Raw genomic sequence first — 18057 nt, forward strand, 5'->3', positions numbered from 1 at the left:
TACATTCTGGTAACTCATAAAGCTGGACCAAGAACCAGAAGTCCAGTTGGTTTTGGATCTGAGAGAACTGCCACAAGTGCACCTCCCTTCCTACCATTGTTTGGATGTTGGGTTCCCGAGTGGCTGGTGTTGGTTGAGAAATTGGGCACATGTGTCCTGTCTAGTCAGATAGAACACAACATTTTCCTTCTCATAGGCTTGAGGTGAAGATGGTAGGGACCCTTCTCCTACTACAGAACAGATGAAAAATACCCGAGGTTACCTTGTTTTGGACTGGAGTTGACCCACCCTAACTGATGAGCCATAACTGTTCTACACTGTGGGGCACATCTATTTTATTTTCCACACCATTACTATATTTGGTTGGGAACCCTCTATCCTGCTTTCTTCTGGGTGTTTGGGTGTTGAGCTGGACCAACTGACATGTCTGCATTAATGGATGTAGACTTACTACTTCACTGGGCAAAGAGTATACCTGGTACAGCTGTGGTGCATTCTCCCATGAGAATGTTCCTCTCTCAACAGAGATCACACTCCACAAACATTCTTCAGACACTTTCAGAAGGGGGCTCATCAAGGTAGCATTTGCACTGGTCCCTCCACCTTTTCAGTGTGAGATTCTAGCTATTTTGTTGGAAATTATTATTTTCCTACACTGAAAATATATTTCTGATAGGTACTTACCTCATCTCACACTTCCCGTCCTTCCTCCCCACTTCCATTGTTTTTTGGTGACTGATCACAAAGTGAAGGTGAGGCTGAATAGTATAGAGGGAGTAACCAGCATCAGGAGAGTGTGTCGCACTCCTATTGGTGGAGGGTTGCTGCATGTTTTTTTGCATGCAAACATGCAGTAGAACCACAATAAATGTGGGGTATGTGGGAGTTTCAAAGCTAGTGGTGATTAAAAAAGATGTGCACATATAGAGGGCAGCACTGAATGAAAGAAGTTATTTTGTGAGTTGAGGTGAGTACCTACTGGAAATATATTTTCAGTGTAGGAAAATATTAATTTTACTAATTAGAAAGCCACAACATACAAGATTAGTTGTGAAAAGTTTATTGATTTCTATGGAATTTGTCTGTAGAATAAATATAAGAAGTGAACATTTCACAGTTAGCTTTACCTATAAAAAAGACATGTTAATTGAATAATTTTTCATACTATAACTTTTTAATCTGAAGTTATGTGGTCCTATAATTACATAGTACTTATTCTGAACCCTATAATGTTTCTGTTATGTTTAAATATGAAACTTGCACTTTCTAAGTCTAAATGGATGGGTGCTCATTATTCATTTGTGTCTTAATTGCAAAATGTGTTTGATTCCCAATGAGCATTGAGTCTTATTTTAGATAACTTCATTGATTTCCCTTTAAAATAAAAATATATATTTAGGTATGTACATGTAAAGGTTATTTTTTAAAGTATTTTTCATTACAAATGTGAAAAATGAATGAACATAATAAAAACAGACACCAGCTTTAAATAACTGTGTGAAGTTTGGCTATTATTAATTCTTTCTAAGGAAAAAATTGAAATTGTGTCTTTGACCTATTGTAAAAATATTTTGATTATAAAATGTATCACTGTATATGGTGCATCATTATAAATGTCCATGTTGGGAATAGTAAATTTTTTTTAGGAATGTGCTGTTAAAAAATACAGCAGATTAACTTATTGCTATTAATTGGCCAAGTAATTTTTTATTCTTTATTCTGATGTTTAATACCTTCCTTGACTGCTTTTGAGGCAATATACAACTGAGTCAGAGACATTACAGTATTTCTATGATATGTAAGCAATAATCAAGATCTTTAAGTAATAGATATTTAAAAAAAACAATATTAGTTTTAACAGTGTTTAATATCAATACTGTAATGAGTTTTATGAAATGGGTAGAATATTTCTGGATTCAGCAATAATTCGTTTTTCTTGCCTTTCACAGACTATATAGTAAAAAAGGGATCACATAATGCTCCATGGCTGTATTTGTGTGGTAGTTTGAGTTATTAAACAGTGAATTAGTAAGTTAACCCATTAGCTCCATTGATAAAGTACTTGCATGGTGTTTGAGAGTTCTCAGGTTTGATACCAAGAAGGAATTTACTACAAGAAAAATAGTTCTTGTTGTGGGGTACAAGGTTTTCTTATGGCAGTACTTCATGTTTGACAGGTACCATCTTATGATGCTCAAAAGAGCTCTTAAATTGAGTTTTGCAAAGTATTGTTAGAGCCCCTCTTAAGTCTTTATGATTCCTGTTGTTTTGGGCCCACTACTGATCCTTTTATTCTTACCAAGAAATAAATAATAACAGAATCTTAATTTGAAAGTATTAGCCACACAATCAGCTGTTGTTTGTATACATAGATAACTGTGTGTGACCCTGTTGACTGCTATGACTGATACATTAATTGGTGTAGACCAGCAATGTTACACATGCAGTAATATGACATTTTCAAACTTTATTGTTCTATATAGACATCAAATATTTATAACTGAGGAACTAAGTTAGTGTTTTAAGGTTTAAATTACAAAATTTGATATTAATTATTAGCAAGAAGAGTTTTACATATAAATGTTATTTACCAAATCTTTGTTCAATTTACTCATTGATTCAAGCATTCTATAGCATCTCAACATCCTTAATACATCTAGAAATACCAAAGAGTTTAATGTCATCAGCCAGTTTTATTAATTATGCCTCTACCAATATCAGTAATAAGAAAACCAAAAGCCCGAGTATCAACTCCTGAGGCACTCTCCTAATAACAAATGTCCAGTTGGACAAAATATAAACTTTTAGCTTTCTATCACCCAGCCATTTTACAGTTCAGTTAACCCTCACATATGTGATTTTCTTACCTATTTTTCTGTTTAGTATCTTATCAAAACCTTTTTGAAAAATCTAAGTACATCAAGTTCACACCCTCTCAACTGTCCAGATAACATGTAATTTACTCAGAAAAAATGTGAACATATTTTAATAAATGAAATACTACTTTTATCAGACTTGAAAGTAAAACTAACTTGATCTATAGTTTCCCGTGCATCTTTTATTATCCACTTTCAAGGTAAAGTAATTCTTTGTCCTCATTTAGTGGATAACAATAAATGCAAAGTGGCATTCCCTTCTTGGCTTCCTAATAGGGGTGAGCAATATAGCTTGGAATATAAATCATATGTTAATATAATTTTGGAAATATAATTTAGTGTACTGTAATATTCATTACAATATCAATTTTGTTCTAATTTTCAAGTTTTAATTAACCATAACTCACAAGTTTATTTTGATTTTGTCCTTTTGCATTTAACAAACTTACCAAATGTACTAAAAATTTCCAAGATGGAGAACTAGTTGTTGGTATGCATAAATACTTCTCTACAAATCTGCTGAGCTTTGATTTGATTCATTTTCTGCCAAAGGTGGTAGCAGATAATAATCCATTTCAAGCATAATTATCTCTTTTCTCAGAAGTAGTAGAAGTGCTGCTTGTAGCTCTTGATTTTATTAAGCTACCCATGGTCTTTGTGTTTTGTAGAAGGTGGTGGATCTCTTACAATCTTAGATTTTTTTACTGGCTCTGACAGTAATGATTATCTCCTTTTGTATGCTTACTAGTTATTCCACTTCATACATTATATGTTGTTTAATAGATTCCACATTGTTCTCAATAAAAGGTAAAACATCATGTAGCACTCAAGTGTCAGCATTTTTCATTCGGATAATTCAAAAACTTTCATCAAATGACTTTGTGAGAGTCAGTGTCATCTTACTCAATAGCTAGAATGCCATTGTTTAGATGAATCAAGATAAAGGCGACCAAAGATGGATTGGTCTGCTGGGACACTGAGAAACTTCCCCAAGAGCCAGCAAGTATAAAATAAAATTAGGATTTTTTTTAACTAATTAAATCTGGTTTAATAAGATGTCCAATTTCTCATTAACAACTTACAGCATGGATGAGTGATAATTCTTTTACTGTGAACTACTTTCAGTTCATGTAATTGTATCAGGTTTATAATTTACTAAGATGGGTAATACATGTAATAAACATTGGATTGTAAATGAAATATTTTGCATAATGCATATTTGTTTAACTTGTGAACTGCATGAATGATGTTTGTATATGTTACTGGCTATGTAGCATTAAGTGCAACATCTTGATCAGTGTTTTCAAGAATACTTTGATCTTATTGGAGGGCCAGTAAAGAAAGTATTTTCCCTAGTTGTGTTTAATCCTCAATCCACTAATGTTGCATAAAGCCCATTCACCTGCTTGAGGACTTCAATGTCCTACTGTGCCAACACTACATGCCTGGTACTTCTGTGTGCATTCGGAACTTGATTGAGGGCTTTCTTCTGTTCCAGAATCCTTTGGACCATTTGCTGATGTGGTCCCTAGTGAGTAGAAATTGTTCATTATCAAATTGTGCTATGAAGGATCGAGCTTCACCCATGCTGATGTTTACTTTCTTCTTTTCCACCCGTAAGTGCTAACCATTGTCTTATACACACCACTGGCTCTGTCTATTTGTTTGTAAGCACTTGCTGCACAAATCCCAATCTATATCAACATGAAGTATTTATTAAGGCAGCAAATTCTAGCAATTTTGAGGAATATGATTTTTGATTATAATATAATCCAATAATTGTGAACGTTGAAGAAATCTATAACTTCAAATATGTGTAATAGAGCTTGAGAAGAGAGCAGGAAGTTATAAAAAAACGTTTAGCTAAACAGCAAACCACATTGCTATATAAAGAGGTACTAATTTTTATACATTATGTGAGTTAGATGAAAATACATTCAAGAATGTAGTATGAGAAGTAGAAACTCACAGCATTACACAGCAAACTTATAAGCATCAAACAGATGTGCTTCATTAGAAGAAGAAAGCAACAAGCTTTCATAATAGAAACCAAATGAGTGGAATTTGGTTTATATAAAATGAGAAATAACGGAACTTTAAACAGAAGCTCGAATGGAGGGAATAACCGAAGTTGGTCTGTTTGTATGTAGTTTTGCATAAACCAATTAACAAGAAGTTTCTGTTTGACAAGAGGGTCAAAAATATAACAATCATGTTGAAGGACTACATGTGAAGATGGTCTACTGAACTTACTGTGTGATCGCTGGAACATGGAAAGAGGTGTATAAAGTGTCATGTTTTTGGTCTGGAAGACAGAGTTCCTTAGGTCCACATGTTGCTACTGAACTTGCTGTCAGAATGGCCACCACACTTCAAAGTCTAGAGAATGTTCAATGCATAAACTCTTTGTAAGTATTAATGCTGCCCTATCTAGTCTACCAACATAAGTTAACATACCATGTATAATGTGTTGGGAAAGGAAAGTATTAAACATTACTTGTACTGAAGATTTAGTGAAGTTAATTGAAGATGTTATCGAGTTATTAAGAGACATTCTAGAATAATTATTATTAAAATTATCTACACAAAGTTATGTCTGAGAGAATATTCCTAGTGAACTTAGTTGATGATCTGTTTATCGTTATGTCTTTGCTGAAGAATATAATTGAGGAGTTAATTAACAAGCATTTAGCAATTCAGAACAAAGGGTTTGATAGTATTCATGTTGATTTGTTCCAACGTAGTTGTAGTGAATGAATATATGAACATTTGGTAATAAACTTTATTTTGTGTTCATTTTAAAACTGAGTGAATTTCTTTATTCCAAAGGTAAACCTTCTCAAGTTTGTGGCTTGTGTGCTTACCCATGACTGATAAACTGGCATCAAACAAATAATTATTTGTAACAAGTGTTCAGTCGAACCCAAATGACTATGCTCCACAAAAAGCTGCCTGTTACAAATATAATGTATGCTAAAACTGTTGTTTGGCTGTACCAAAGGTCAGTAGTATGAATAAAGAATTAAATACCAGTCAGCACCTAGGCAACTTGTTCATGACATTTGTTATACAAAGTTTCTAAAACAGTTTCAAGAAAATACTTGTGATTATACATTTGCTATTTACTCTCAGTCATAATCGGTAACTTTCTGAAACATATTTTTTCAAGTGTGTACTTAGGCACCTTTTGCATCTTGATAAGTTATAGCATCAGTAAGTAATATGTTTCCACTGTTTACTGCAACACTTATATGGCTCTGAAATTGGAAGTTGCTGAATCGGGTAATGGAATAAATTTGAGGTGTCACAACAATTCAACTGGTGTATTGTCCAGCCCTGACCATTTGGTGTAGAAAGCCCATGCTAAATTACTTCAAGAAACTTCTCTTACTCACTTCTTGGCTCCACACAATCCCAGTAACTCAGGCTAAACTTTAAAATCACCCCTGATTGTTGCATCGGTAGTAACCTTATTAGTAACAACCCTGATCTCATTATACAATTTCTCAGTAATATCATCCCTCTAAACAGGTGGCCCAGAACAGTATCCAATTAGAAAGTTTTGACCCTTGAAACCTCTGATTGTAACCCAAACAGATTCAACATCTTAACTATAACAGGTTTCATATTTATGAAGACTCACCAGCCACAACATACAATATTTATTCACATAACAATGAATTGCTGAAACTTAACAGTAAATTATTTGAAAGAAAAAATACTGAGTTACAATATTTTCTGAGTGAGATAACTTTTTTTCTGTTATTTCTCTGTATATCATGTTTTTTTCACACAAACACAAACTGAAAATAATTGTTTATAATAAGTTTTCTTAGTATTTTAATGTTTAAGCAAAGCACCTAATTTTGACATTTTGCTTACTGTCTGATTTATAAAACTGATAATCACTTATTACATGTTGGAGGTATCAATCTAAGTTTGGATTTTAAAATTATATTTCATGAAGGTAAAGGAGTTTGAGTGAACGTAAAAATACTAAGACTATTTTCAGAAAGTGTGAAAAAGTTTTCTGCAATTTGCAAGAGATGGGAGTGTGAAAATAATAACCGGAAACTAGGATTATCTGCAGATATCAAAATATTTTTTTAAATATTAGTAACTTTAGAGTCAGGATATGCCTGACTTGGTTAATTCTGAAGAATTAGTTATATAGCCAATAAAACAAATATCAAACAATTAATTGATACAACCCTAATTTCCATGTGTGTCTGAATATGAAAACATGCATATAATTGTCCCATTATTTTCTGTTTTGCCACCAAATATTCATTTCAATTTCTAATTTTTTTTTCTGCAGCAAGAAGCTAATCAGGTGAATGAAGATTTACAGGGAAAATGCTTTGATTTAGATTATTCTTTGAGGTAAGTGTATTTTGTTTTAAAGTCATCCTTTACATTCTTAAATTGTATATAAGGAAACAGTCAAACATTTTTCACTCATGATATTTTTGACTTTTGAAGAAAATCTGAATTTTTTGAAATCCCTGGGATTATTCTAAGGTTTTATCTAAACCTGGGGAGAGAGACATTAGTTGTTAATATATTCGCCAGAACTTTAATAACTCTTACCTTGGTCCTGTCACTCTTTCTTTCTATCGTGTATGTGGGCATGGTCATCTTTCACATATAATTAACCCTCTCTCTCCATGGGCATCTTTTACTGTGCATGTTTCAAGGTTTTTAGTGACTTACATTCAAAATTTATACATCTTTTTGCTCATGTTATATCAATTAGCATAAACCTAGTATATACGTTTTAAGTTCTTAATTTTATAAGGCAATATTTTAAGAAATCCTGAATTTCCTCTAGTGTGAGAAATATGAATTTTTTTTATTTATCACCCCCCTCCAAGAAATACGAAATTTCACGTAAATTACTAATTATAATGTTGTCATCACTCAGGCAAAGCATGATTTTCATAGCCTTCAATTTTGTTAAGTTACAGAGCTATCAAATAAAAAATCAGACTCCTCTTGCCACACCTACCTGTCAGATCCTCTCTTTCAGGATTTGTCAATAGTTATCTCTTATGTTTAATACTAAATTATTTATAATAATAGAAAACCAAGGTTTTCATCTATAAAATGATGTATTATATTACATTGTTTTCTGTACAGAGAATTGTCAATTTCTTTATAGTACAAGCTTCATTCTCATGGGAAGCACACTGACTAGCTTGGATTAATTTGTAACAGCTCTTGTTGTATAGTTAGAAAGCCAGAAATATTGTGATAGTTAAGGGACATTGTCTACTTTTTACATGTTATTATTCCATGTTCTTTGGTGCATTATTTGATTAAATAAAAATTATTTAGTGCAGTACTATCATTAGCATTAAAAAAAGTAGCCTAAGTGTCATTGACAGTCAACAGCAAAAACAAGAAGGCCTAGGTAAGTATGTTATTTTTTGTTTTTCATGTATATTCTTCATTAATTATTGTAAAGTAACTAACATTTAAAAATAGGAAACTCTTTAGGTTAGTTAAGGTTACATTAAGAAAAATAAATAATAATATTATGATAAAAAATTTTCATTAGACACACATGCCAGCAGCTCAGAGTAGCTCGTGGGTAATATAATTTGATAGTGTAATATGAACTGAATGTACCCCAAGTGATTTACAACTTAAGATGGCACAAATAGTAGTTAGACACAGTCCAAAGGGCAATAAAGTAATAAAAGTTATGTATTAATAGATTTATACTGTTAGGGGTTTAAAGCTACTTAGGATAAACAAATGTAGTTTCTTGTTACAATATGAAGGCATTCTAGAGAGAAAAAAGGGTAATTTAGGTTGTTTGTTTTTTTCTTTTGGTGGTTATGAGGTCAATCAAATTTACCAAACTTTTATAGAGTTAGGTTAGAGTAAATAATAGATAGAATATAAAGTTTTACAGAAAAAATATATTTGAAATGTATTTAGAAGGTTTTAGAGATTATGCAAATAAAATTTGAGATGAAAAAAAATTATTTTTAATCTTAACATGAAAATCACTTTGCACTTTGACTAGTAAAAAAAAATGACAATATATTCACAGACAAATCTTTAGTAAAAATACTTCATTAAAAAATCTGATTTTTTGTATATAAAAGACTTGTAATGTTTATTGAAAGTCTGCCAGATTTACTGAAGATCACCTACTGTATTAAAATTTAGTGGTATCAAAACTATAATAAGTACAAAGTGGTCACGTGTTTGGTCAATTTGACCAATCCCGTGTTGAGAGAGTCAACACAAGTGAGATTTCAAGGTAGCCCATTATGAAATGTGCCATTGTCCAAAATATAAAGGTGCTGCTTGAAATAGCCATTTGATGTTAATGATACATTGTGTTCAGGTTTGCTGTAGTTATATTCTCAGTTGTCAATAAAATTTTCAAAAAAATACGTTACCAGCAGCTAATAGAATCCAAATAAAGACGTGTGTATTTGTAAAAATAGCATCAACAGTCATGTTCTGTGTTGGTGATATGTTTAAAAATTGCACATAATATCAAAGCATTTTAAAGTGTGAAGAAAAGGTTTTGTTCAGGTAGAAGAGAAGATTGGAGAACCATAAACACTGCAAAGAAACATTTTACGAGTAATGATATCACTTTAACATACATTTGAAATATGTGCATGTGAAGTTTGTAAAGAAAATATATAATTTTTTATGAGTAAGTATTCGATGTAATATTGGATATTATTTAGATTATATATACTCATCTTCTTACCTAATGGCTGTAGAAAATGATAAATTCATTTATGGGTATCTTTGGATGTACACAAATTAAAATGTTTTTAAAGTTTACATTGTCGTTTATCAGGCTTTGAAGATGGCAATAAATTGGCAAAGATCAAACTCATCAAAGGAAGCCACATATTAATCACTCCTCCTAATTTGTCAGGAATTTCTTATTTTTTTCAAACATTACCACTTGCATGCCTGGTTATATTGCGTTACATTAATTGTTGTGATACGGTGAAAGTTAAAATCAGTTTACAGATGTTAGCCTTAGGATGTAGCTGTTCACATACAATTGAAGGAAGTTCATATGTTCTGTATTTGTGTTTTCAGATATTTTTGCTTTTAAATCAAGCTATCAGATCAGTTATGATTCTTAACCCTTTCTACACTAGAGGGGTGTCAGTGATATCCACTGCTTTTCTTTCCTTCCAGTAATGGAAATACTTAACCAAATTGCATGAAACTTGCTAGAAACTTACCAAACAGTATTTAGTGTCAACATCAAAAAATTCATAAAATTTGAAATAGTATTTTTATCATTTTTAAGGTTATGAAAGTCCCATGCAATATATTCACAGTTTCAATGTGAGTGATATGAACATTTTTAAAGTTATTATTGCATAAGTAACCACTTCTGGCTGTAAATGATAAAATATGACAAAAACTGACAGATTTATTGATAACCTAGGACCTCACCTATAAAAATAGTATTACCTTTTGTCAGGATACTGTAGGTATTGTGATTTTTCTAACAATATGCTCAGCCAAAATAACTTAATATGTAATAAATATACTTTCTTTTCAATAGATAATTCACTTCGTTTACATGTATTCATTGTTTGAATTCAATTAACTTATCAATAACATTTAATAAATATAGATTTGAGTTATCAAAAAATGTTGCCATTGCTTACAATACTGGTTAAACAAAACTAAGCTTACCACAATGTCTTGTTACGGAAGAAAATTTCTGTTGCCTACAAAGAGATTTAATTTAACAAGAAATATTTTTAGTAACTAAATTGAATGTGTAAAGGAACTAAAAAAAGGTTTCCAGATTTCTGGTTTGTTTGTAAGTTTTCTGAGTTTCCCATTATATTTCTTTATTCACCCCTTCTTAAGCTTCTGCTAGTCAGTCTCTTGAGAAACCATGTGTTTTTGCTCAAACCACTGTATTTACTCTGCAATGATATGAATAATGTGTAATATGCTGTATTCAAAACATTAGCTATAGTTATCTTGAGAGCTGAGCTTTGTTAGTAGTTCCGACCACATACTGTGACATCACAGTGAAAGGCTGTAGTAATAAAACCACTAACAGAGAAGGAAAATCACATGTAAAATGAGATCTGAATAATTATATTTTCAAGGGATGATAGTTTTCTTAGCAATTATAATCATACACTTTGGGATGGGCAAAAACTTTTTCTTTAAAAAAGATTAATTTATTGTGTTGAGCTTTGCAGAAATGAAATTTGAAAGATTTAAAAAATGTTTCTTCAAGAATTCACTAAATACACTTTAAAAGATGAACAAATGTTAATTCTGAAATATTTTTGAGTTAAGATCAAGGATGAAAACTGCCTGCCATGTGATAATTTTTTGCAATTTTTATTGAAATTGGTCATCTGCCCAAATCATTAAAATTGAATGAAAAAATATTGGGGGTGGGATGAAGAGACCAGAGACAAAATAACATTAACACTAGAAACTCAATTGGAGATTGCCTTATCTGCTTGGATGCTTACACTAACCCATAAGCCAAAACTCATATGTGAAAATCCATTCAATTGGCTGTTTGATGGATAGCTGGCCAATAGCAAATAGAGTTTTCAAGCTGAAGATATCTAAATACCTCAGAAATGCACAAACTCCTTCAAGTGGAATGGTGGATGATTAAAAAACGTCAGCATAGAGGTTGGATTTGAATATTTTACCATTCCCCTATATTTGTGCATGCTTTTTGCTACATAGAATAGATGTTTTTATTTTCATTGGATATTACATGTGAAAGTGTTTAGATGGAGTCTAACTTGGACAGAGATAGACATGACCTGATGAAAATTATGGCAGTAAGAACATGACTGAAGTCTCCAAATTGTTTTCTATAATTAAGGAATTTTTGTTTCAAATGAAAACATATTACAAAGGTATTAAATGTCACAGTTTCGGAAATTATTTTCAGTCTTGGAAGTTATGTTATACATGGGAAAGTAAAATCATGGGACCAGGGAATTTCTGCCACACAAGGAATCTCTCAACACCTATGTAAATTTGTCTACATTTTTACTTTCAAAAAAATTAACAAAGTATCCATATCTGCCTTTCAAAAGACTCAATATTTCATAAAATGGCCAGTGTGTACATAAATGGTCTAATCATTGTATTTATAAACACTTGTATGTAGTATTTGTCTAAATATTTCATAACATGTTTGTGTGGCAACAGTCCAATATTACTGATCGTCACAGGACCATGCATTTCTGATTGGGAAAGCCAACTAAAAAGATGAAATTCCTCAAGCAAAGTTAAATTTCCCAGGAATGCGGGAATGTAATATTTCTATCCCTGAACATGTAGACATGCACTTGACCCTGGAAAAGTTCTCTCTGATCCAGATAGATTTTACATAGGAATATGTTTTTTAACCTATTACAATTGTGACTTCCACAAGCAGATACTTTAAACTTATAAAAATTTCCTTTATTATGAGGGTAGAACTTACTACATTCCATAGGAAGTCTTTATAAAGTAAAATATTGAGTAAAATTTTTAAATTTTGCTGCCTTATATCTTCAAAATTAGAAGTCTTTTTACTGATTAGTAGGGAACGTAATCTTTGGAACATAATCTTAAATTTAGCTTGAGTGTCACCACAAGTTCATTATTTATTTGCATTTTTGTATGTGCATCCTGAAATGAAACTTTAACAACTTGAATGGAATGGCAAATTATACAGGCATTAATGAGTATAATGTTTGTTTGACATAAGGTAAAACTCCTTGCACTCAGGGACATTTTTCCTGTACTTACTGTAAAGTTTTTCTGTGTATGTTTGAAATGTAGATAGACAAATGATACATGATTTTATGCTTTATCTATTTTATTTTAAAATGCAAATTTGAAAAGGAACTAAATAGCAACTGTAGGGAAGGTTTTAATGAAATGCTTTTTCAAAAATAGTGATTAGAAAATTATGAACTAATCATTTTCAAAATTAGACTACACAAGTATAGAAACATAGTTTATCCTTTAAATTAATGTTTATGTACAAATTTGTAAAATCAAATACAGAAGATTTTTATGAAGAGTAAAATAATAAACATACAAACCTTTGACTTCTATATTAAGATATACATAATTACTTTTTCACTTATTTAATGTACAATTAATTTTTGTTTTTTATATTCAAGTTTAATTTTTTGTCAGAGTTCTCATAATTCATCATGTTTTCAGGTCTCCTAGTATACTTGTAAAACCTATTAAAGCCTACATTTTGAATATTGCTCTATTTTTTTGGTAAAAATGGTGTATAGAAATATTTTTTTTTTAAACAATATGAACTGTTCATGTACATTTTCATAAAAATATGTTCAAAATAGGACTTTCGAGAAGAGAATAAAATTCTTCACTATAATTGTAAACAAAACCTATAAAAAAAAGCCTTATAAAGTGGTAAGTATTGTTTAGAAAAACATAAGAAATCTCCTTTGGATCAAATAATATGGTGATCTTGAGTGGTGAGGTTGGAAAGCTGGTTGTTTAATGGAGAAATTAGGCAGAAAAACCTATAAACATTAGATTTTTATGTTACTGCCTATTTGTTTCTTAAACATGATTGGGAAGTCTATGTGGTTTTGTTGTTGTTGACATCTTCATGGGTGATGAGGGTGAATTAAACATGGGAGAACTAAAATTGTGTCTTATTTAATTATCATGCTTGAGTTGTTTACCATCTTTTTATATATGTATGCTGTGTGAGATATGTGACAAGCAACTATATTTGATTGTGTTAATCTTATTTCAAAGTATCCTTAGGATAAATTGCTGCAGGTTGTTTTACTCTAAAGTTAAAAAATAAATATAACTTTTCCATGTTACTATATTCAACTATGTAGTCTTTCAAAGAAGTTGGGTCTGCTGCAACTGAGATTTTTGGAGCATCTTTTCTTCGTTGTAGCACATACAAATATCAATCACATTTACTTAAGTATTGCATCATTTCTGTACAACTTTTAAGTATTTGTAATATTTGTTTTTTAATGTTAGCTTGTATAATATATTGTAATTTATATTTCATTTTATAAAACATTCCTGGCATACATTTTTAGTGTCATGTATTACTTGCAGTGCTGTAAATTCCATGCATGGGAGTCTGCATCATTTTCAGAATATTTTTGAGCTTTTGAGAAACTGTGTGTTTATGAAACAACAGCTCGATTACAAAGAATCTGGTGGTTCAGAAAAGAAAACATTAGTAAAGGACCAGCATTTCTCAGGATCCTTTGACCACACCTCTTCAGTTCTCCCAAACCTTCCTACTGGGCTAAGGTACTCTGCTTCTGCTGATCTCAGATCTTCTACGTATAATCCTTCTCAGAAACCACAGACTTCTCAACACTAGTCAATATTATCATCATCTGCCCAGTAAGCTTTGTCTCATGATCTTTTGTCATCCATACTCTCCCTGCAGTCAACCACTGATGGCAAAAGTCAGCAAGTAGAGATACCTCCTTGCCAAAGAGATAATTAAGTTTATGTTGAATAAAACTGATTTATAATGTCATAAACACTATGAATAACATTTGCATGTGATATGGTAACACATTTGATAGGATTACCATTTTGTAAATTGGAACCATTGCCTTGAACAATTGTTTAAAATAAATATTAGTAAAGAAAAAAATTCAAATTTCCTTATATGAATGTGGTTCTTCTGTCACACTTAATTATGTTTCTCTAAAGAATTTAGTGATAGGATTAATTTTGCAATATGATTAATAAGGTTTTATTGTACACATTTATGTGTAACTGTTGTATTAAACACCAACTTGTTTATAATTATTGTTCTTTAAATTGAGGTGTATTTAAAATGGTTTTACAATATATTTCTTCATAATTTGATACACTTAACTTTCTGTACTTGGTTTCAGTTTACTTTAGGGCAATATTGAGTGTAGTATAATAGTTTACGTTATAGTAATATTGAGTCCTGGGTAATGGTTTGATACATTTAACTTTCTGTTATTGTTTCAGTTTACTTTATGGTAATATTGAGTGTTGGATAATGGTTTGATACACTTAACTTTCTGTTATTGTTTCAGTTTACTTTATGGTAACTATTTTGTTACTATGAATAAAACTGAGTAAAAGAAGTTAAGTATTTTTCTAAATACAGTAATACTTTAACACATTAAGGACTCAATCACTTTTTTAAACTGTGTTTTGATTTAAACTTTCATATTACAGTATGTGAAAGAAACAGCTGTGGTCAGTATGAGGTATTTTTACAAGATTTCACTCTTAAGATAAAATGACTGATATATGCATGTTTGAAAATATAAAAGTAACAAATTATTTGTTTCATGTATGTTGTGTGTTAACAATAGTCTAACAACTGTTGCTAACTGAAACAACTACTGAAGTCTAAGGGAAGCATATTGTTAATATCATAAAATAAACTATATTTTTCATGATGTTCTTGAATTTAAATGTGAAAAATGTTATATACAATATGAGGGTTATCTAGTTGCATATTTACAATAAGTCTCGTTCTTATTAGTTGTAAATTAAAATTTTAAAATCATTTGTTGCATTGTGTGTGTAGAAACAGAAAAATAAGTTCAGAAATGCACTGTATCAGAAATATGAACTTTACTTAAAACTTGTGTGTTAAAAGCACCAATTTATACAAGAAAACATGACACTTGAATTTTTTTACAAAACTACACGTAGATAGTAAATACTAATCAGCTGTGTTTAAATATACATATCACTATATGAGCAGCACAAGTTTCATAAATCTAGTTACTATTCTCTCTATAAATATTATCTAATTTTTGAGCACCATGTTTTATTTATATATATTAAACTATGTAAGGATGATTATTTCATGAACTTAGAAAAGCCTCACTCACCATTAACCAGAACTATCTAGTACATTTTGAAAAAAAAAAACACAATTGATAGATGGTGTTAAAACTTTGCAAATTAAATTCTACTTTCAATTCAGGAAAGAAAGAAAAACTTAGGTAATACATATGTATTTGTAACACTTCAGGTGGACAATATACAACTAAAACTATAGGGTGTTAAATAAATCTATATGTTCATATATTGACAAATTAACTAGCTCATCATATGATTATATATTTTGAATGTTCATTATACTTAACATTTTAAAATGGTATGATTTGGTGACAAGTGGGAAATCAAATGCTTTCTTGGACTTCATATTTATTTTATGAACTGTTTGTGTGTGTGCCATCTGTTGGCAGAGTGATTTGCACTGCTGTGTGCACCATGATTAAACGCAATGCAGTTATTTAAAAAATCAAACAAAAAATGGATTTTATATTTTTCAATTTATATTTTATTGGTATAAAAATGAGACTCATACCCATAAGCAATTAACTTATAAGTAACACACTTCTAAAATGGACGCTGCAAGTGAAAATAGATGCATTAAAGCAACACATGTAGGTCAACAGAGCAAAGTGAAATGACCCAGAGTTTTCACCACCACCACCGTCAAGGTACCTATCAGACGCCTATGTAAGGATGGCTCGCATTGTTAATCAAAATGGTATTTAAAATATCTCCTCAGTAGGTCATCAGAACTTTACAATACAAGCAAAAGTACCCGTCCCTAGTGAAGGGAAAAGCTTAAGTCACTCTGTCAATTTAAATTATTTCGTGGACTTTAAAAAGGTTAATTGTGTTGCACTTTTGGTTACACTGAGTCTGAGCTACTTATACCACTCATTTTGAAAAGTAATTGTTGAGCAGTTCAGTCATGCTAAGAGCCGCTCAACAATAACATGCGGTAAATCTACATTTTTATTATTTTAAGTCATTTTTGAAATGTGAATAATAGTGGGATTAATTCCTAACAATGTAGTGTAGAATATTCTACTTACGAAATTAAATTTGGCATCAATATTATTCATGCATATTCTCCTGTCATTCCAAAAGTGAATGTTGATCTTTGCCTCCATGCACAGCTTTTCAAACGCAGTATGGGAAGCGGCCACTGTAATCAGATGACAGACACCACGATTCACAATTTATAAGGTCTATACGATTACTGAGTCACAAGTTCTGGGAATGTCTGTAAATATAATAGCAAAAAGTTTGAATTTCTTGTTTTTCTTTCTTCTGTTTCTTTTTTTATCATTATTACAGGATCACTCAAAAACCAAAACCCTAAGGTGACACTGTTTCAAATAGAGTATCCACTTTTATGTGTTATTAATAACTAGTAGTGATTAAAAACAAAAGGGAATCCTCAATAGCCGTGGCGCTTGAAATTATTTTAGGTATAATTAGGGTAAATTAATCTATGAGACCTTTTTATTTTTATTAGCTACATTTTTTGTGCAGTAGCAAAACTAAGCGTGAGGCGCGCGTATACCCGATTCGGTTATATTACTTGTCAGGATATCTACCAGCCTAACCTCAAATTGAAATTCTTTTGGGCAGGATTAGAGTAAATTAATCTATGAAACCTTGGGCGTGGTCAAATACATCAATCGAAAGGGTTTGACCTCCTGAGTCCAAAACTGTAATTAGATCTCAAATCAGTCAAAAGATGACAGAGCTATGAGCTAAAAATTTGTGCTTGAAAAAAAAAACCCCCGTTCTATGAGCCACGGCTAAAATTCGTAATTCTAGTGTAAACGATATTACCATTACTCCTCGAAGTTAGCTTGATTACAGAAATTTACTGTTCCATTGAAAAGCTTACAAATTACTAGCCAATAATAGATAAGCAATAAATATAGAACTTGGTTATAAGTACAACCTTCCCATGTCTATTGAAACACTGTATTAAAAAACAAGTAAAAAAGAAAAACTTTTCAAAAAGGGAAGTACATGTTGGGATGGTTAACATCAATCCTTCAAAAACAATGCAAACAAGATAGTAGGGTGGCATTTGCTCATTCCTTCATAATACACAGGCAATAATTAAAGTATAGCAATATATATAACTATTCAATCACAATTTAGTTTATCCTACTTTTGTCTGTTAACATTCCACTAAACTGTGTTTCTATGCTATAATGTAGGGATGATGCTGTTGCGTCATCGAGTCACATGACTACTGTGACGCAACGTTTCTAGAACTATCATGTACTTTGGCGAATGTTCTAGTTCTTACTAGATATAGGGTAGGCTGGTATATAAAAGAGGGGAAGGTAATGTGTGT

General features: G+C 31.2%; 1 protein-coding gene across 1 annotated transcript in view; it reads left to right on the plus strand.

Annotated features, from left to right (window-relative positions):
• LOC106459330 overlaps positions 1–15435 on the plus strand; it is a 44890-nt gene extending 29455 nt beyond the window's left edge. The window contains exons 9-10 of the mRNA XM_022385786.1: positions 7195–7259; positions 13980–15435. Coding sequence (XP_022241494.1) covers positions 7195–7259; positions 13980–14253 — 339 coding nt within the window. The 3' untranslated portion in view covers positions 14254–15435. The remainder of the gene's footprint in view (positions 1–7194; positions 7260–13979) is intronic.
• Positions 15436–18057: the final 2622 nt, after the last annotated feature.

This window comes from Limulus polyphemus, unplaced genomic scaffold, assembly GCF_000517525.1.
Source record: "Limulus polyphemus unplaced genomic scaffold, Limulus_polyphemus-2.1.2 Scaffold593, whole genome shotgun sequence".
NCBI lineage: Eukaryota > Metazoa > Arthropoda > Merostomata > Xiphosura > Limulidae > Limulus > Limulus polyphemus.